Source organism: Papilio polytes, unplaced genomic scaffold (assembly GCF_000836215.1).
Source record: "Papilio polytes unplaced genomic scaffold, Ppol_1.0 DF821511.1, whole genome shotgun sequence".
Lineage (NCBI taxonomy): Eukaryota > Metazoa > Arthropoda > Insecta > Lepidoptera > Papilionidae > Papilio > Papilio polytes.
Genome location: NW_013527693.1, coordinates 2924943 through 2948017, shown reverse-complemented (window position 1 = coordinate 2948017; position 23075 = coordinate 2924943). Strand labels below are relative to the sequence as shown.

The 23075-nt window shown below is 35.4% G+C and overlaps 1 protein-coding gene across 6 annotated transcripts in view; it reads right to left on the bottom strand.

The window, feature by feature from the left end:
• Positions 1-23075, bottom strand: part of LOC106108522 (protein alan shepard) — a 110981-nt gene that overhangs the window by 59295 nt on the left and 28611 nt on the right. The window contains exon 1 of one of the 6 annotated variants that reach the window (XM_013289702.1): positions 22997-23068. The exons of 4 other annotated variants lie outside the window; for them this stretch is intronic. In XM_013289702.1, coding sequence (XP_013145156.1) covers positions 22997-23050 — 54 coding nt within the window. In that variant the 5' untranslated portion in view covers positions 23051-23068. Of the gene's footprint in view, positions 1-9242; positions 9262-22996; positions 23069-23075 lie in introns of those variants that run through there. One more of the 6 variants, XM_013289707.1, reaches the window with a different exon arrangement.

Genomic DNA, 23075 nt, shown 5'->3' with positions numbered 1-23075 from the left:
GGGGGGCTCGGTGGGGACAATGCTCTAAAACGTATAATGTAAGGATTTTGCCTTATCATCTGTGTGTATCAAACTTAATTACTGATTAAAGTAATGCATTAGTTTCTAATTTCTCAATATGTCTTATTTATCGTGCGAATAAATGTGACACAGTCATATTTATCTACTGTAATGTAACTAATATTATAAACGCGAAAGTTTGGATGGATAAATGTTTGTTAGAGTTTGTAGCCTAAACTGCTAAACAGATCACGTTGAAATTTGGCATAGATGTAGAACAAAGTCTGGAAGAACACATAGGTAACTTACTTTTTTTATCCACGCGGACGTAGTTGCGGGCGAGAGATATTTCTATGTATATTAATAACAACAATTCCTTAATAAACATTTCTCTATAGGAAATACTCGTATAGTAAACGATCCTACTTATAAACGAAACATACGCTACGGTGCTACACTATGAACTACTCGATATTCACCACTTACTGTTTGTACAGTACTATATTATCTCTACGATACGTATAGGGTAGGCGCAAACATATGTTTCAAATACAAAAACACAGACCGAAATGTCTGTAAACAAAAATAAACCCTCCGGCTAGTGGCACGTCAAGAGCCGAAAAGGCAAAAAGGGCTAAAGAACAGTCACTCAAATTGAACGAACGAGCACTGTGGCGAAATTAATTAATGTCCCTCCTATCCCCTCCGGCCCCTCGTAACCGGGAATGTTTCAAAGCGCCGATCGTCGCAGGGAACGAGTGCAAGTCATCGGCGGCAGGCGGCGAGACGCAATGCTGGATTTACAGCGCAATAAATTGTTAGCGGGTACCGAGGAACCTTATCTGCTAACAGCTCGAATGAACTGTCGCGCTGTAGAGCAAGAAATAACACAGTAAAGGTTATAAACGTGGTAATTGCGGGGCTGTAACTATTTAGCGCGGCTCGAATTCACTTAGAGGCTTCGTAGCGGTACGAAAGGTGTAGCTGGAGATTTAGTGAGCATTGTGAACATTTGTAACTGCTCTGTGGAGTTGGTATTTACGGGGTAAAAAATATAAATGTATAATTTGTGCATGGGCCCTATTTTAACAAATAAGAACACTACTGAGAGGATTTTACGTAGTATATACCATCAGACGTAAAACGTAAAACATTTGAATGTTAATGCATAAATGAAGATACAATCTACACATGTCATACGCAGAGCTAAGTTCATATAAATGTAAATATTAAATATATTCATACAATCATCAAGATAATATGGGAATATAAGTCGAACAGTTTGCATTATGAACGTCGCCAACAATAGAGGCATTCGTTAAGGGCACCGGAGCGCGTCGCTCCAGCCAATGAGCGGATGTTGGTCACAGTATATTTACGATATCCGTTCAAATTAATTACTGTTATCGAATGCTATCAATAAATCCTTTTATCGAACAAGAAATCGAACTATTACGATCTTGGTGCAGACGCTGAATTGAAGCAAAAAAAAAACTAATGAAGCATTTACACTTGCAGACTTTTCCAAAATTATATTGCTGACCTCATTTAGTAACATTGCAAACATATATTAATTTTACAACAAAACTATTCTGGTCAAGATATGATTAAAATTCCCACAACACAACAGTTCGGTGACATTTGAAGCACTATCAAATATTTAGAATGCTCTCTATCTGGTTAGCTGTATGGTAATGACACCTCTAGTTAGTAGGATCTATGTCGCGTTATGTCCGCACTGGCTCGACGTCGGGCGCCGCGCAAACCGACACCGGAGATGAGCTGGGGCCCGGGGCGCTGGGCCCGGGGCGCTCGCGTTAATTCCATCCGTACGGCCGCATCCGTGCTGATTAATAAACTGCACACCCACTACTCTGCTGCTATTTTACGAGAGGTTTATTTTATATGGGATACATCTATGTTAGAATATAAACTAGCTGCTGCTCTCAACTAAGCCTGCGTGGTATTAAAATGTGTTATTATCACTGTGTTCGGTACAGATCCAACTGGTTCGCCACATTCGGTGGCTAACATATATTAAATTTCCCGTCCCGGGTTTAGTGCGGGTAATCGCGCTTATTTTTATTTTTCTCGCACGGGCGGGTAGATGGAGAAACCCTCTCCACTACGGACGGGCGCGGGGCCTGCGGAGAAGGGTGCGGAAAAATTTGGAAAAGAAGCAGCCAAGCGAGTCGGTCGGGTAGACACGTGTGCGGATTAAAGTTGAAAGTGGTTCCTTGTGCGACCACGCGAAGACACAACGTGTAAATTTCGGTAGCAAACGGGGTCACTACCTTCGGTTTAGCGTTTTGGAATCATTACGTTGCATACGGGTGCATCTTCAGGCAGCATCGCTGGCGCCTATAAACTTGACTGAACTATACTTGACTCGATTGACACTGGCATAGACCAGGCACCTGCAGGAGGTAAGGCGGTCATCGAGCTGGTGAGTACCCATTTTTCCCAATAGCTTACAATATCATGCCCTCCGGTGCATTCGTAGTTTAAGGGTAGGTTATGCCGCGGGACCCGAACACGTTTGTACGGCACACACTGATAACAGAACTTTTTAACGGTATTTTTTTTTAATCGGTTCAGTAGCTTCTGAGTTATTTCAATACATAATATCAAAATCTTTGTTTTTAGAACACATCTATTTTATAGTGTAGCATTAACCTGTTAGTGTACATTCATCACATATATGATGAGAAAGTGGTAAAATAATGAAGTTTATCTTTCTTTGAGCCGCAAGAGTTGCAATTTATTTTTCAATTTATTTAGTCTTAGATGCGCGGAAGGAATTATTGTATTACGAAAATGAAAAGGTCGAGACAGTCTCTGGGGCGGGCTGCGAGGCGGCGAGCAATCACAACTTGCCTGCCACGTTCGGCTTTAAATACTTTCCTTAATTGAAATCCTCACGTTGGCATATCTGTCACCAAAAAGTAACGGCGCCAGTTCTTAAATTTCCCAGACAAATACCACCTTCATAAATGAATTCATTCAAAAATGTCATGCGTATATCGAAAATGACTAATTTCAGTTATACTGTCATCAGTGCTCGCCAGTCCTTGACTTTATTGAAATTCACCAAGACTTTAAAATTTGCCTAGGTAAATTACAAACGGGCGGAGTTGGCGATTTGTCAGTGACATGTACATTTTACGGAAAAGGTAGCCGCAGAGGCATTCCATACCTTTTAACAGATAAAACGCTTTATCCATTAAGATACTGAGTGAATTCACTCTATTTATTGCTCGTGTTGAATCTCTTTCAACATAAAACTCTTTGCGTGCAATTTTATAGCGTCTCTAACTTCGAAAGTTTAGTAGAATGATCTTTATTGTTTTGTTGTTGTACTTATAACTAGCTTTCGTTCGCGACTCCAACTGCGTGGAATTAAAAAAAAAAACAACAAAAGTAGGTAGCCTATATGTTCTTCCAGACTGACCTCTAAATTTATGTCAAATTTCAATGAGATCCATTCAGCCGTTTAGGCTACAGACTCTAACAACCTTCCATCCATCCATCCATATAAACTTTTGCATTTGTAATATTAGTAAGAATACCATAGGAAAATATCGTTAAGCGCCAATTTGTGCAATATAGTGCTGTAGATTTATTTATTTTCATTATCATGCGTTAAGTTTTTTACTTTTTATCACCTATTTGATCAGAGAATTTCAAACACATGGAGGTTTTCGTGTAGTAATTAGACCATTGCAAGTAAACTTAATTATTTTAATAATCCTTAAGTAAGTCTTAATTATTCAAAAAGCACGAACATTACAGAACAAAGGTATTTCAACGAGTTTTCTTAATGTTTTCAGTTCGAGAGAATCTGAAACACGCACTCGGAAGTCGAGGCAAAGCGATAATTCTTTAGGGTTATTTCAAAATATCTTCCCAGTTTAAATAACGTGTAAGAACAAAGAGTTTGCAATTTACAATGTTGAAGTGTAAGCCGCAAGAGAAACGTTTTGCGCCCGCTTTGTAATTACATTGTTAGGCAACTTTCGATAGTTATTCGACCTACAATGTTACAAAGTTATACCGACTTGATGAAACATATTGAATGTTATCTCGAGTTTTTAACTTTTTATAGCTCATGCACGCAATTTTATTTCCGTAAAGAAGCTTGTTTTATAATTAACAATTTTTATAGATACCTTTTACGTCACTTATTTTTCATTTTTTTATTATGTTTCTAATACTTATTACAATTGTAATCTTTATACAAATAACGAAAAGAAACAAGCAAATGAGTTATTTTTATAATTATGTTGCATACTAAATTTATTTTCGTTTTACATTGTAAAATGTAAAATAATAAAATTTTAAAACTCACTTTGCTAGAAACGCGTAAACTTAGATTAAGGATGTCGTAAAATGTGAGCGCTTCGGCCTGTTTACTGTCAAACATGAAGACAAATAAAATTTCAATAGCGCGAGAGCAAACGTTCACGGAAGTAAGAGATATTTTGGAGGGAGTACGCCTTTAGTAGGAAATGAGTGTCCGTGCCCCGACGGGATATTGTCCTTCACAATCACGACCCGGCTGAAACTCCCCGCTTTCCACACTTAAAATGATGGAACGGATTTATCCTTACAAGTGTATTACGTGTAAATTGTCCTAACGCAGATATCTTTATATGTTACAAATCACGCATAAAAGTAAAATTAATTTAAAAAAATATCTTGATTACAAATAGTTACGCAGGATACTGTGTTTTATTCTTATCTATTCTAATATTATAAAGAGGAAAGATCTGTATTTTTGTATGCATTGAAGTAACTAAAAAACTACTGAGCCGATTTAAAAAATTTAACATTAAAAAGCTACGTTATCAGTAACAAAGACTATGTTTCTTTACTATTTTTAAATTACACGCGGTCGAAGTCGCAAACAAAAACTAGTAGGTTACAAGAAAGTTAAGGTTACAGTTAAAAAGCGTAAATAGCAAATTTACTACACTTAAAACCTTATCATTTCATTTAAACTTTGCAATTAAATTAAGAAATTTAATAATTTCGATTTTAGTGTTTAAACTAAGAGGCAAATTAGTAATGCGAAGTGCAAATTATGTTTAAACATAACAGTATTATCTGAATGCTTACAGCGTAGTGTAAGAGCGGATTAGCTCGTATGTTAATGAACGAGAGTGTGAAGATATATGAATAATGCAACCACGTGGGGAAAAAACTACAGGATAGTTTATTTAAATGTTTTAATTGCATAAGTATTAAAAAAAGTGGAAGGGTATTAATGAATATTCAAATATCAATAGTTAAAGATAGACATAGTACTTGCAATTTGCTTGAGTAAAATTAAAAAGTTTAACATGACAAGTGATAACCTGGAAAAGTTAAACTTTATAAACTAAACTGATCTATATTTCACTATAATGTTTTGCGCTGTAAAATCACGTATACACTCTAATACATTAAACCGGTGTGAGTCAATAAGTGATAAAGGCAAGTCGAAACACAACATTGACGAACGGGAAACATAAAGTATCGTAAAGTATCCAATGATTGTAGTTCCCCAAAAGGTCCGGCGGGGTCGGTATATCCGTCGAGCCGGTGAACGCTTCCGATTGAATTAATCTCGGGAAGCGGCTACCAGTCGAGTCTGTATGTACAGTGAGATTAGCTGGCGGTGTCTCAACTTTGAATCGTTTCAAATAAACGACGCTAAATGTTAAATATAACTAAATAACAATACTGTACTCGTTGGTACTAGTAAAGGGTCAGAATAGGTAGCCTATAGTTACTCTTAACTTGATAAAAATATTTATAGCAACCAATGGAGAGAAAAACTAAAAGCTAAGTTTCGAGTGTTTTGGGTGAAACTTTACAGACGTCACTGCTTTAAATTCAGTCATCACAATCAATCATGCAACATCTATATAGTAAACAATAGATATTTTTTTCTCTCCGTTGTTTATTCGGTACAAATTTTGTTCGTTGCGACTTCAATTTTTCAGGTTCTGTAATACCGCGAACGAAGGTGACTGTACTTACTATACACGTGATAAACATTTACATATCGTATTGCGCGGGTTGCTTCCGAAATCGAGTACGCATCTAAACACGAATCACTTTAATCAGAATAAACATACTCGTAGCCAATAAAACGTGTACCTTGATATAAAATTCAAACGAGGAAACTGTTCATTGTATTTGGCTTGTTCAGAAATGTACACACATCCTCATTTCATTACTTTTTAGAAAACATATTATACTCATTACATACATTTTCAATCTAAAAACTTAAAACTTTTAATACTATGCCGCAGAACACACAAAATACAAGTCAACGTTTAAACCCTTCAATGTAAGAGATAAGATTTCTTTGCAAAATTTTAGAAGCATTCATTATGACATCCCTTAAGATACTAAAAAACTACTAAAAGTTGAAAAAGGACGTTTTCAAAACCTTTCCAATACATCGATATGAAACTTTTAGTTAGCTCTAGTCCTAAAGACCTTGAGCTTTGAACGACGTGTGTGTTAGATATAAATAGACGCTAAAAATAGAGTACAGTCGTTCTTGCACTTGTTATAGTAATTTTGCAATCCGTCCTTTAAACTCTAACAGAGTTCATTGTACGTACTCATTTCGAGTTGTGCACAAACGATGTTAATTATACAAAATTAACGAGGTAAATGTAAGCGCCCGTCTAATTAGACCATACAAATATAAGCAAAACATACTTTTTGTTTTTTTACATTTTAAATTTTGTCTGTAGTCAGCAAAGGATATAAGAATTAGAGGAATATTGAGTGAAATGGAAGACTCTCTTTTCTCGCTCATGTAACGAAAAGTGACTTTCACAAAAAAAAATACATGTAATATAGAAAGGAAAGAGAGTTAATTATATAAGAAAATTGTTGTTGAATTAACATTACTGTGCGAGATTGTTTGACATGATCTTTCCTCTTTACTTATGCTAGGTTTCTGAAGATTCCACTTTTTTGTCATTACCTAGCAATCCATTAGGTTGACCTAAGTTTCAACGGAGTAAAACTAAAGTTACTTGGTTCGGAAACGCACTTCATGAATTTATCGAATCAAAAATACTAACGAATGGTTAAACGTAGCTCGGAAACCGGCCATTAGTATACTTAGATTTATACATACCAAATACAATGACCCTTGTAATAAAAATCGAACCAAAAAAGTCTACTATTGGTCATATTATACGTGTCCTTCGTTTAAAGATTGGAGGGGCGGACATATCGACCGTCCGAAATTGACAGTGACGTGTTGAAATCAAATGACAATTAAGCATTTGAATGACTCGATGGATCGTGTCGAAGATATTTATAGAGCATCGTATTGTGGAGTGAGGAACGTCTATGGCCGTACAAAGGAGCAATTGACGACGCGTAGACGATGACAGACACGACGTTCGTAGACACGAGTAATGTAAATATGATCGGACTGGTATAACGGCTGTTTGCGGTCATTGGTGAGGCGTGGGGGAAATAGGCATCTAATAACCGGTAATCAATAATGAATATCACGAAAGAAGGTAAGAAGTGTAAACTCCAAATTACAATAACATTGTTAAAAGTTACTGCATATACTAATTCTGTTGGTTATATGTCCGGGGCACGTAAAGAGTGCGGTGAGGCCAGATGGCCAGCGGTGAATGAGACGCTAACGAGATCTCTCTGTTAACGACCGACGAGATACGATTATGCGTTAGGATATACCAGAAAGCTTTGTCATCTGAAACGTAGTTTTAAATCGCAATGTAGTAAATCATACATGTAGGTTGGTACAGTTTTAAACGGATTAAAATGATTTATTGCAATCAAGCTTTCCAATTGTTTGCCCGTCAAGCATATTGAACAAACAACTCATTAACACGCGATGTTATTAAACCACATTTTGATGTACGATAAATATCCTAGATAGGTTTCCTACTAGTTTACTGAAAATTATTATTATATTTTTTTATAAAGTAATTATTTCAAAAGAAGATTGTACAAAACTACACAATAATTTACTTACTCTGAAATGAGTAAAATCTTGCTAAGGGGCTGTTATAACGTTCTAATTTATCCTTCAAACTTCATTTCGCAAGCTATAATTTTGTCGAACATGATATGATGTCAATTTCACGTCACGTAAGCGTTTAAACTTACTCCCATAGAATGACAGCGACGTAGGACGGATAGCGATTCCCTTGTACAACCGGGATGCGCCCAATTCTCGCCAATAAACGACCCCGAGATATATCGACTTCAGTATAGGTCCACCGTTCACACGACAAACACCTCTATACCTTTGGTGTTAAGGTACAAAACGGTTAAGTACAAACAGATGCTTATCGCATTCATAAATTATACGCTATTGAATTGACCAGCGTACTCGGTTCCGTGGTGCATGCCGTTCATTCCTGACTTTAATGCGGCCTCATTAAATAGGACATTGTCTTTTAAATTACATCGCCGTTAAAACTAAAACTATGCATGTTTCTCACATTTTATTTTTTTAATTGCCGCGGCTATTTCTCGACATTTACAACCAGCAATCAAGGAAGCGATGCCAGACTCTTTTGACGGTGAAATGTTCGTTTGAAGACACATAAGTTGTGGATAAAGACTGTATTTACATATTTCAATCCAAGGGAAGTCGGCCCAACAAGTTTTGATCATCCAACTCTATGTTTATTATATATTATTGTTCGAGATTTCTGTAATCTCTAATTTTCGGATCACAGTAAACCACCATCTCTTAGACTAACATCTAATAATATACCCCTCCACATGAATTAAAAAAAGCTTGCTATTTTTTCTAATTAGAAAAATTGCAAAGTAATTTTTATATTTCCGAGGATGCTGCAATGAAGCACAGAGGCATTTTCTCTTGGCGTCTACGTAATGCAACAGTGACGACATCGCACAGCTACGTGACCTCAGACCAGCCGCATGATTCACTGCGTCTCTCCCCCGCGCACCGCACCACTCGCATTCCTGCCCCCGCCGCATAGGTAATAGCGAATGCCACTCCGCAATAAATTCGTAAGGCCCATGCTAATAATTCACCCCACACCCTAACCTGAACTCAACTTGCAACTTCCTAAAGTAATTAAACTTTACAACTTATTCGTGTTCACTTTAAATGTCTTAATAAAAAGTTAAAGTTTTCTGCTTTCACGAATCATACAAGCGTATGCTAGTATTTCAATATAGGCGTAGCTAAATCATAATAACATAGAAATGGTTACCATTCATGTTGGTTTCATTGACAGCGCCATCATCGGAGATATTCCGTATTAAAATTACTATGCGCCAGCGCAGGCGCATCGACTTTCGCATGCCGTAGCTGGAATCGATCACGGACCGTTTTGTTCGGACCGTTCTCTGCGCTGATTCATACTCCATAACATTAATAAACATCAGTCAAGGGGAACGCCACTTTGAATATTGTACTTCTAACATTCTTTACAATCTGTACTTTATCAACTACCTAAGCGTTCGTTTTGTTCATGCCACTGTAAAGGATTATATCCAAAAAGTCACATATCTTTAAAGTCTAATTTTTATTATAGTCTCGACAGACTAACGGTTTACTAGCCATTTCCATATATGGTAGTACCGGGCGGTGCAGCGCTGGCGCCAGAATTCCCTATAGTGCGTACTAATGACAGGATGGAAAGACCATTTTGACGAGGTTTACGCATGATAATAAGGTGTTTGTCTATATAAGTAAAGCTATAAGAGATTTTAACATCGCTAAAAATAGTTTCAAGATATTCTACTTGTAATTTCAAAGGCTTTTGCAAACTTCTAAATGTCTTAAATCTTCCATAATAATTAAGGAACTTTGGAACATAATAATGAAATATTCCTCACAAATAGAAATCCATTTCGCGGTGTTTGTAGTCGACAATGTGCTCCAAGATTTACTCGTGCTTTGTCGCCACGTCTCTCGCAAAACGTTACATTCCCTGCGGAAATACGTCAGCAGGTTACATTTGCATACCGAGACCACCAGAATTAACTATTGTTTATGTAGACGTGAAACAATTACCTATGGAAACTTAAAATATTTAAGGTTGTCTTGGGACTATTATAAAAAGATTGATAACGTATTTTATCGTCTTGTATTCTATACTCGTATGTATAAGTATTATTTCCATCAATGACTCAGCTTGATTAAGATGTGGGAACTATAACTATCCCGAGCGTGTTCAAACAATCTTCTCACAAAGTATACAGCGAGGTGTCTGGCAAAGGCTATCGCATTGCAGTCAATAAGGTCGGCGATCGGTTACTTGGCAAATGTTTACGCCATGAGATGCGAGTCGAGAGTGCGCCGCGGTCAACACGAATACAGCGTCTATTCCGCCTCATCGCCCGCACCGCCACTACATATGCAGTCTATGTATATCGCACTGAGCGATATTACCAACTACGCTACGGATATTAGAAACGCTCCGCTGTTTTTATTATGCTCGCAGAAAATGGGAAAACCGTTTAATGAGTCATCGTTGATAAATGGATGTTTTATTTGTTTAGATTAATGAGTCAGTCGTACCTTAACTGCAACGTCATAACACTTTATGAAGGTTGTGGCAAAGAAATACAAATCAATTTTATCTATAGTGCAGCGAGCTGAAAATCTATCGTGTCTTCTAAGTATTAGTAACAATTAGAAATAAAAAAATAGAAGGTATGGCACGACCTTCCATAGAAGGTAGGTCGACTATCTTTGGCAATGAATTATTTTTAGCTTTAACAAATAAAAAAATATAAAAAAAATACACCCAGAGCAGATCTTAGATGTATTTAACAGGGGAGTTCTTTTATCACTTCGCTTCAGTGTGAGAATGGTCTAAATCGTTTACGTTCGGTCTAAGCGGGCCGACAGTGATTGCCTCGTGTCGGCATAATGCGGGCCGCAGCCGACAAACGTTATGAACCCCCTTGATTTAATTGAAGATTCCTCGAGCGGCTTGCATGCACCACCACAGTCTGTGTTTACCCGGGAGACATCCCTCGGCATGAGCAAGCTACGTTTATAATAAATACACTGCTTGTGCACGTCGGAATATCGTACAATATTATAACACTACAATCTTTTGACAGATTTGGGCGTCGCCGATGTCTAGGGTAGGTCTAGGAAGGATGATTTTTATAACATTAAATATTGTTACGAATAAAACTACTCAACCGATCAAACGGTCGTTAGATGCAGACCTAACGTTAAAAAATGGAGTGTATTTCCCATTTTGCTTTATCTTTATCTAAGTCTTTACTCACTTATTGCGTTATCATTCATAAGTTCAGTACGTACCTGTAACAAAAGTATTCATTTTAGGAGAGTTTCATTTTAATAAGTTATTAGTACTGAAAAGAGTTCGAATCAACTTCCGATGGAAGCGTGTAAGTGTTAAGCTTTAAAATCTCTTAGCGGAAATATCAACAGCAGAGACTTACGGACTTCCAAAGTTGAGTGCAAATTCGTTGGCTTAAAAGTTTCAGTTCCAGACAGGGGGTACGGAACGCAAGTAACTTAAGATTGCTTAATTACTTAACTGATTTCTATAAAACCTTCTTCTCTAACATATTGGATTTTAATCATTATTAGAGACTGTATAATAAAAATTTGTAAACACATTTCTAACTAAACATCCTTTGGGAAATTGGGTATTGTTAGTTTTGTTAACAAAAAAAATCAATGTAACTGGCGTCTAACATTTCTGAAACCAATTTTATTTTTAAACAAAAGAAGAAATTAAATAACGTCGGAGTAAACACAATGCGTACAAAAATAAACAGACGGTCTAAACAAAACAAAGTGAATCACTAAAGTACTAGTAGCGAGTTATTCTTTGTACAATTTTATGTTCAACTTTTACTATGGAGTTACTTTTTTTAAATAATTAAAATACCACTGTTTTTTCTAGAAGTATAAGTTGTGAACTTAAACACGTTTAATTGATATTTTAGTGATATAAAAAGTCAAGAGACATTTTTGCATACTTCGATATAAAAAGAGGAGAATTTATTAACTCGGCTCTGGTTAAGATATCAAAATATTGCTTGTACATAACAGTAATGGTAATTATACATTCACATCTATTTTGAAAATTAAAAAAATAATGTAACAATAAATCAAAACGTTGTTATATAAATTGTAAGTCATTATATTTTTGTATTTAAATCGTAATACATCGATACAACTAATTGAATTTTGTTAGGTTCATTACATTGAATAAAGGTTTGTACTTTGGACGTAAATCTCATTAGCAGACGACAATCGTCCTTCGAAATTTTTGTCTTCATCCTCGTTGCCATTCAAAGATATGATAAAGTTAATCCTATTTTGTAAACGACATTATAACCAGTAAGCATTCACATATTTAAAAAATCTATTTTAGTCAACAAAATACATTAGTAACACCAACATAAATACAACAAAATCTTTTGACGATTTACGTTGTAACTAAAGTTAAATAGTGACTGCTTGAGGTTCCATTAAAATAATAAAATGTTATCCCACGAGCCAAATATAGTATGACTACTATAATTTATTACGACGTTCAACTGTTTAAAATGAAAATAATAAAGGGAACGTCATATAAATTGGTGTAATTTGACCTTTTCTATTTCCCCAGACTATAAAAGATAAGCGCGAATGTCCTTAAACGATTTGGTAGGAGAAATATTACCCATTCAAGTCTATCTTCATATAATTGTATTGAATCACTTATTCTATTTTGATAGAAAAACATATACAAAAAGTCTGATGTCAGATAAAGCATGTCCGATTGATAATACAGGGTTCGTTATACAAATTTCACAGTTTTTTGTACTATTTTCGCCTTCGTAACTCGCTACCGGGTTTTTTACCCTGCAGTGTTCTCAATCGCAAGGATAATAATGAGAGAAAGTTACAGAAATAATCGAACTAGGATGTAATAGGAAAGAGAGTAAATACTTCATGCTATGATGACCACGACAAAAAGTACTAAGTGTCGACCACATCTGAACAAATCTCTTGAATAACGACTGATATCTATTTGATCAGACATAAAGTTTGTAAAGAAATGAGTTTACTAGGTACGTCTATGACAGCACAATGTGGCTAATGACAGTGACACAAGACGGGGCGTTATCTACGCGACATCCACGGAGCGCGTGATGAGGGGCTCAGTACGAGCGCCTCTTGATAGCCCTATCTCCACTTACATAGCTCCACTATTGTAACTACATGCCTCTGAGCTTCGTAATGACTTGAAATATACTGTCATTATGTACATTTGTATATAACTATAGTTCACAATATGGCGCAAACAACCAGAGTTTCGTCCATAAGTCTCTTGATAAAAAATAGTTTGTTGACGCCTTAGTTTATCATATCTTGCTGTTATGCTTTTTCGGTATTTGATACATAATTCTTTTAGTCGTAGATAAAAATTAAACAAAAATATACTATATATATTTGTTTGGACACTAACTGTTGCTCGCGACTTCGCCCGTGAAAATAAAAAAAGGAATAAAGTATATAACCTATGCTACTAACAGACAAATAACCTATATAACGGCGAAAGAATTTTTAAAATCGGCCCAGTAGTTCTTGATTTAGTTCAATACAAAAATACAAATCTTTCCTATTTATAATATTACTATAGATTATTTGTGACCGTAAATTAACTGTAAATATAAAAAGTAAATGTGTAAAAGAAATAATTACAATAGACTAAATATGTAATTCCATTGTGCAAACACTTTAATGAATAATTATGGTTATCGTAGACTCCATCGCGCGCGGTTTGCATTTCAACTTGCGAGTGTCGGAAGTGTGGATAATAATATTTTTATAGCTTTTAAATGTGACTGTACTTTTACAAGAGGAACCAGTTGTTCGGCAGTGTACGCTATTGCTACCGATAGTTGTAAAATTCTAATGATCTTTGCACTGTGAATTATAAGTACCGATGTAGATATGACTGCAATCACTAATATCAATTTATGACGATTGATGTCTAATATGTGTTTGCAAATGTAACTTTAATAACTTTGTACGATTTCTAGCAGTTCATTACTTGTCTTTGAAACACTTGGGCGATATCTTCTTAATCTTTCTATGATATTAATACTAATGTAATTAGAAAGGGAAAATGGACGTCCTTACTCGAAAACACTCCGTGAGTAAATGAATCATAGTAGCAAAAAATCAGCGAGTCGACATCCCGTGACTGATAAATTTGACTAAAAACATTAATAAAAAGTAACCTCATCAATTTACTGTGACCAGGGTCACAGTGACTGTGGTCCTTCTTTTCACCATCTACACATTGTAGCAACATTTAAATGTAGGCGAGGAACGGCCTAGATTCCCACAAAGAGCACTAAAATGCACTTTATTGGTCGTAAAACACCGTCCACAGTGCCCACATTACTTATGAACTTAGCGACCGATGTAATTTTACATTGAAAATGTCATGCAACGAGATTTGCAATTCAAATTGATCCCTGAGGCTAAACGTTGCTATAAATAGCGTTAGGCCCAGACAAAATAAATAGTACTTCAGCTCGGCTGCCCATTGAATGCTTTTGATTTTCAACTATTTTTAAATTTCACTGCTTCCAAAATCGATATTAGTATTGATCAACGATGTAACGAATGCATTTGTTTAGCTCTAATCAATCGAAGAATTTGATAAAAATGTAGATACATTTTTATTCCATATCAAAAAGACTTGATTAACGATGTGTCATTAACAGACGATTAAACAAATTCCCAGTTCAGAAAGATATAAAACTTTTTATTCCATCAAAGGCGGTGTACCAAAAGCAAAACAACACGAGTAGATATTTAAATGAACGTTTAATAAAGTAATTACACTACCATTGGTAAGAAATAAACAAGACATTCGAGATATGGTAGCTAATAATAAACATGTGGTCTTGGAAACGATCACGAGGCGGGCCTTGACGCCGCCGGTACGCTGTACACTGCAGTTTTAGATAACAGACAGACGCATCGCAAAAACGAAAAGGAAGTGATAAAAATGCAAAATCAAAATATGTAAAATGTAATACGATTGAACCGGATCTTGTTACCAATTAGATATAAAACACACAGGATATAAAAACCCATGAAGATAGCCAAATTAACACGATCACTGCGTAATATGCCGATATAAGCCTGACGCTGTACTTAGCTAAGCTGGTGCGGACGAAGAAAACTATGTCCCTCTCACTAATGTGAAACGATTATCTCAGGTTTATACATTATGTCTATCCTAGTACTGGTGAGTCTAGAAAAACCAGCCACGCACTGTTGGAAATTTCATCGGGGGCACATTTTGGCCTGCCGCCGCACTAGATGAAGAATTATGAATTTGCTTGCCGCAGTAAACGTTTTAAAAAAGTCGATATAAAGATGACTCGTACGGTGTGAGAGATATTAATGAAATGCAATTTCAAAATGTTACTTTATAATAATTTTTGAAAAGCATTAAAATATATGCAGCTAAGTAACAAAACAACTCCATATCGGCGCCTCACGAAGCGCCTTTTATTTTATCGCGAATTCTAATAAATGTCTATGATAACGATTAACAAAGTGTTACGTGGTATTTCTGTGACGTCAATTGTATCACTTATATTACTTGACACCCACATAAAAAGAAACTACAATGTATTTTAATAAGAAATATATAAAAGCAAGTATTTTATGCCTTAATGGCCATGGTAATAACAGCACAATCAATTTATATACATCCTACGTAAATGGTACTGGAGTTCAACTATATCATGTAATTTCTAAAAAGAAGATAACAGCCATGATAAGTTCAATGATCATGTATTTAGATGAGTTTGTAAAAATTGTGCGTAGGCGAAGTTATGGATGGAATACGAATTGATATTAAGCCAAAAAAGAAGAAAATGTAATCCTATTCATGTAATAAGAACATTCAGACTTCCCGCAGTGACTCAACTAGGTTAAGGTTATGTACGAGCTAACTTAATTTAAAAATTTGTGGGAATAAGTGATAAAGCATGTAGAACAAATGTTCTATTGGATTAAGTACGTAAGAACCACTTTAAAAGTAAATACTTGTATTTCTTTACGAACACATTAGACTAGGTTACATTTTTTTCGTTTCTTAGCAAAGATGATGAAACCATCTATTGTTGACGTATTTGTTGGTGAAGTAGATATTCGATCAAGGCTGATTTAGACATTAATAACAGAAGGAAGAGTAATAAAACGTGCACATTTTGCACATCAACAACATTATAACATCTCGACCGTATACATCAACAGTATACGGTCGAGAGCTCTACACGGTTTATACCGCTGGTTTGTGAGGCATTTTAATATCAAAATGTTGCTCGGACTAGTGAAGGCGGCGCAAAAGATTTTAATTATGCCGGCCGGCCGAGGAAGCCTTATGTAAAGACCTAAGCTGTACATAAAAAGCATCCAAGTTACGTCACTCTACACACAGTTGGCGATGAAATAAGACGTCTATAGGATACGGGGAGCGACGAAGCAGCGATCAATCTGAGATCTAATAGCACTGTCTGACCTAGACGGCGCCGCCGCGGCCGTCCTCCCCTACACCCGCATACCCCTGCCGCACCCGACACAGGCTATATCAGCTTTTATTTAGGGCTGTGCTCACACTAATCCCTTTCAAGCTGGTATACTTAGTACCACTACCGACATATAAAGGCAAGCTTACATTAGACCAACTACTTTTGTCCTAATTGTAACTATTTAGAAACCAAATGCCACTGTCGTTTAATGTTTTGAATAAGATAAAAACATTACATAACTTAGTTTACAATCAAATTTATTTACACAACTGGATTTAGATAATTGTCTGTTGATAACAGTGTCACAGTTCTGTTCGGTAAGTTTTTAAAACTGATATCAATGTGAAGGTCAAATATTTTTATTACTTAGTCTAATTTCATACTACATGCAAAGAGGTAATATGTTAGAGAATATATCTTTATGCAAGTTTTAATTTTAAAGAAGCCTTTGATTTATGCTGCTGGTAATATGATGCTAGACGAAATAATAACCTAGGGAACAGTATAGGGGATAAAAGCGTTGCCAACCCTAAGAATGGATTAACGCTGTACCGACTCATTAGACTGGCCATTTCACCCTCGCGGAGCACAGCGTGTGCATTACTATACGCTTACAACTACCTTACTTTTTATTTACATCGAGCGATTTTTCTTCTCTTAGTACATGACGATATTCGTTTTACATTAAAACCTTTTTTACGTTATGTTCTTTAAGAACAACGTAAGGATTATTTTTTTTCTAATTAATAAAAAAATCTTACTATTACATTTAATTATTAAACTTCACACAAATTCAAAGATATGTGTGAAGTCAACCAACCCGCACTTGGTAGCGTGGTTGACTATGGCCTAGTCACCCATATTAGGGTAGGCTCCGAGCCCCTCGGTATAGTGAGCTGGTGATGATGATGATTAAACTTCATATAACAACAAGCAATAATTCTTAAAGGTTTACGATTTAAGAAATAAACAAAGCCCCCGTAAACCGCACCCCCAAAAATAAAAAGGAACCGAAGGGAAGCTAAGTTTGATATTAAACTGGTGTAGATTTTATTGGGCCTCACAAAGCGTTTAGCAGACAAATTCATTTCGAGTATTCGAATCTAGTATGGAGCAGACTGTGTTCCCTTTTTCTGTCTTAATGTGATGGAGTACACTTCGCTTCGCTTCCGGTTATCTTTACAGTTGTGTGCTACGAGCATTAGATCTTTTCACCTTAGGTGCAGCTACCATTTAAATACATAGCATCTTGATGAAAATTATTTGCATGGGCAAATACTAGTCGCGCGTCGGATCGCTAGTGGAAATAGGGTGTTATAGGCGATGTGACGTAGGTATCGTACGGGCGAGCGTGGCCGCGACGCGTGGGCGGCGGCCATTCCATCTCGTTACTCTTTATTAGTATTTTATTGACTATTTTCACAGATCGCAGAGCAATGCTTGTTTCATTTTATGTAATACGTGGAGCCGATTAAGGAAACTATTCCCCCTTTCCAGCACATTCCGACTAACGTTATGTTTGTCGCAAGACATATAAAATCAATATAAAACCTATTATCCAAACTGATTCAATTATATGGTTCTGATATAAAAATATATGCGCATTGCGATAAATGACTTTTCTTGGGGGAATTTTATTATTGTAATATAACTATTTAACGGTTTATTTCAATAGCTTTTTAGGTACTCTTAAGGTCAAGAAAAACACTTCTAGCTAAAAATACAGGAAATACATAGAGCTACTAAAATCTCATCAATTGTGAAATTTTTTGTTTTGTCAGGAAATGGAACCTAGAATTCTCAATATGTTTTAACAGATTTTTTATTGTAGCTACGTTTGGAACTTCGTTTACTTTCGCAAAAAGCTAATGTAATTAAACAATTATTCACAGTGACTGTGCAGATTGTTTTTTGTATTAAAGTTCGAGTTAACAGCCAGACAGAAAAAAAAACTAAAATATAAAGAATTTAGACAGAACTCTGATTTTTATATTCGATCTGAATTAGATCCAAGTTATTTTATGTGAATCAATTTTTGTGGTAAATGAAGTTAGGATTATTTTAATTAAAACATTAACATACGCAAAATCTAGTGATGATATTAAAACACGACTTTAGAGTAGCCTCTGACATTTACCAACTTTGTAGTATCGAGAAAATTCTATACGCTTGCTTAATATTAAACAAGTTGCCGTCATACAAAACAAGACGAAAGTTTCTTTAAACTTTTTAACTTCAAAACCATCGTAATACATTCAAAGTTCGTCTAGAAATCTAAGAACCTAAGACACAAAGTATTACAGTTATTCAAATTTCGTATTTCTGAATTAGTGATTTGAATTTTCGGAACATTGATTTTTTTTATTTAAAGATAACATGATATACGGATATAAGTAATTATTGGACGTTACTACTCTTTCTTACATTTAAATTACATTTAGTTTCACATTTGGACCGAATTTATAGGCAGAACACACATGCACAATAATGTTGTCATAGAAAATGTGAGTTCAAACAATACCGGTTGCACTGCCCACTCTGCTGTCCTGTGAAACTAACAGGCGGAGGCTGCGCGTGCGCCGAAACTCTGACAGTGGTGGTGTTGAGGCAGGTCAGCGCCGGCCGGACTGCATTCCGAACACCACACTAAATATAGCCGCAGAGTGAACGAACGACGCCGCGAAACTGCGATACGACGCGACCGCTCCCGCCTAGGGCTGCGACTTTCAGCTAATGTTTTAATTAATTGACATAATTATTTAATTGGCATAATAAATTAATTATATTTTGACTTGTACGGTAATAATTTAAGTGATAACACGACTAATTGGAAACCAAGATATTATGAAGAATTTTTGCCTTTAAATTAATTTTAAGTTGGAAAAGAACTCTGGTCACTTGTTGGTAACAGGGTTGTTACTAAGCCATCGTGAACAATGTAAATTATAAGCTACTTGGAATTTAAGCCTTAGAGAATTACGAACACAAGTGGGCGTTGGACTTAACCTTCTGGGCTATCAAATCCAACTAACATTATGGTCAATAATAAGATTTTAAACTTTAATCTTACGCTTGGCTCACCGTACACATAATGATAATGTATTTTTAGCTTATTTAGACTCTAATTTAATTGTAAGATTGAAATTTTTTAGACATTTTTTTAATTTTCTTTAAATAACAGAACTACACTTTTCTGTAAAAAAATGCAGTCCAGTCTTGATTTTTATAACTTACAAGCTTGACCATAAAAGTTTCTTAATTGATTGTTTTTTAGAATTCGTTCGTATCGGAATTTTAATACAAATTGAAAATTAAAAATACAAACAATTAGATAAGATTGTACGACCTTGTCACATAAACATTAATTTATTTTTAGGTTATTGTTTCTGTCTTTGTTAGAATATGCATTTTAAAATCTATTATTTCTAATGACATCAAATATTATTTGTTAATTAGTTTATCAGCTGATTGATAACATAATTATCAAACCGTGTTACCTACATTCGTATAAACTGATTTTGCCTATATTAGTCATTTTCAAAATTATATTTAGAATTACTCAGAACAATTCTTAAAATGTTTGCCTTAAAAATGAAATATTGTATTTTTTAGAGCTGTCAAGTGAATTTTAAAAACATAGATGATATAAAGAATGAGTAGATAAAGTTTACGAACGGAAAATTTTATTTGCAACTGTGAGATGTTAGGATGCAGCAAAAATTGTAAATTGTGTACATCCGCCGCGGGCACTAATTAGCAATTAAATATCTGCAACACACCTTTACACACAAGTTCGTGGTGTATTTTCATAACGTATTATATTTTACACTAGTCGCCTGCGACTTCGTCTGCGCGTAATTACAAAAAACCGTCTGTGTGCTTCCAGAATATATCCTCCACCAAAATCATCGCGATCCATGCAGCTGTTTTGTTAACAAATATCCAAACAAACTTATACATTTACATTTTATAATATTAATCTTAAGTAAAAAGTAACATTTCTGCGCCAAGTATGGACTTCTCAAACAGAAGCAACACTAAAGGTGGTCCTTAATGATCATTAAATCACTTTAAGTATGGCCGTTAACCCTATTCTTAAACATTACCAAAATTGGTATTTGGTTCGAAATCACAATTAATTTTGTGTTCGAAAACCGAAAAAACATGTAAATTTGTTCATTTCAGTATTCATCTAGGTATGAATAAAAATTTAGCGCTCGATGTTATAAAAGAGTTCATAAATTCATTAAAAAGTTAACATTAAAAATTTATTTTACACACTTTTACAGTAATGTATTGTTAACCTGTGCTTATGTTCGTGTGCGTATGTTCGTGTAGCGTCGAGATGACCGCTGTCAGACATAGCCGGGCTGTTTGCTTATCGGACACATAATGCGCTAACCGTACTTGATAACGGAACAATGAGTGTAAGCGCAGATACCTACCACATTAGTGTGCACTCAGATACGCTTATCTCAGTGTCAATACTCTTTTGTAGATACGATACTCTATTTGCCCTTAATGCGCCCAACATTCCAACATATTGAAAAACATCCTAACAATGCTCTGACCCATTACTCACGGTTTTTTTATCGTTTACTGCAGACTGACTATTATTATCTACCACTTAAATGCATGTTTTGTTACTTTTATTTAAGTTTAAATAACTTAGATTACCGCAACAGACTGTTTAAATTCCCTTTTTAATAAGCGAATCAGAATGAGAGCTTAGTTCTCTACATAGTAATAATTATTTGACAATTCTTCAATACGACAGACTGGTTACCAGATTTATATCTAAAGATATAGGTACCTACTACTTTCTCAACAATGTTTGGTTTTTTAAAAAGCCTGATACGAGTCTGTTAAATGTTGAGTACACTAGATGAAATATGGCATCAACTGATTGACATTTCGAAATTCTTATTAGACTAATAGTAAAGTTAGGCCACAGATTTCTTATGGCATAAGACCAATTGTATTAAAGATGATGTTCACTTTATTACAATACTATTGTTTCTAATATAAATACGACCATTGTGATAAAAGTTATATGTAAAAGTTGTCCAAAATAATAGGAAACATGATTCAATAGATTAGAATGCGCGGAACGTTTGTCGTAGTTATTTGTCGGTTAACATTTTTATCTTTAAAAGATAAAATACCCATTATCGTTATGTTAATGAAAATTAAACAAACTTATGACCTTTGCCCGGTTCATGAGAATAACATTTTAAAATTAAAACGACATAAATTACAATTCTTTATAGGCAAGGTAAAATAGGTAAATTAAAAATTATGGTTTGAACAACATTGTTTAATGAGTAATGCAACAGGAAAAGTAAAAAAATCTGTTGCTTATCTAGTAATGAAGATACTTTTATTATAATTACATGTTCTTTCCGGGAAATCGATCTCGTTTCTCCAGATTTGAAAGCTGATCATATAACAACTACGCTATCTTACCGTCGAAATTATTGTTTTAATGTATTTAAAAACTAGCTTTCGCCAGCGATTCTATCTGCGTGTAATTAAACAAAACAAAAGTAAGCCTGTATGTTCTTCCAGACTACGCTCTACGTCTATGCCAAATTTCATCGAAATCCGTACAGACGTTTAGGCTACAAACTCTAACAAACATCCATCCATCTAAACTTTCGCGTTTATAATATTAGTAATAAATATTAATATTTAAATGTAAAGACAGCGTAAAGTATGAATGTAGAGATTAAGTTGGACAGTTGCTTGTTCATTTTATTGTAACAGTCAACAGCAACTTAGAATAAATTAATATTTTATCGCTACTTAAAAGACTGAACTGTTCAATTGAAACTTCGTATCGTAACAAATTGCATTTCATGTCAAAGACTTCATTATAACGTGGGGTACACAATGCTGACAAAGATGTTCCAAAGGTACCTATATTTCGTCAGAATAATTATGTCTTTGCTGACTGGATTGAAGTTTAGAAAGTTTTTTAATGTGCCACGTCACAGCTATCAACTAGCTATCAACGCAGCCGAATTATCAGCGCGACCTTCGCAAGAGCAGATTGATAAGAGATAAAGTACTTCAGAGAACCACATTATTATTCTTAGAATAACGTTATTTATTTTATAATTTAGATTATGGTTTCTTAAAATTACTAATAGGAATTTGTGCCTTGTTCTGTAATTAAACCTAGGACTGAGTGCAAAGCGACATCCGACGGCCGAAACGTCCCGTGTACCGCGAGAGTCGGTGTCGCCGCCGGCGGAAGTTAGCCGGCTCGGCTAACGAACACACGGCGCCCTGAACAATCGCCGCTCCTCAGCGATCGCCGATTGTGTCCACATGACACTAAACGGGTGTGTTTTGATTGTAAAATTCACGTTCATTCTCCGACGCAATTTCCAATGCATAACATGAAACTATTTGTCACCGATGGCCCGCGTACCCGCAGCGGTAAGCCGACACTGTTTATCAACACGCTCATCGGATGCCTCGTGACACTTGAAAAA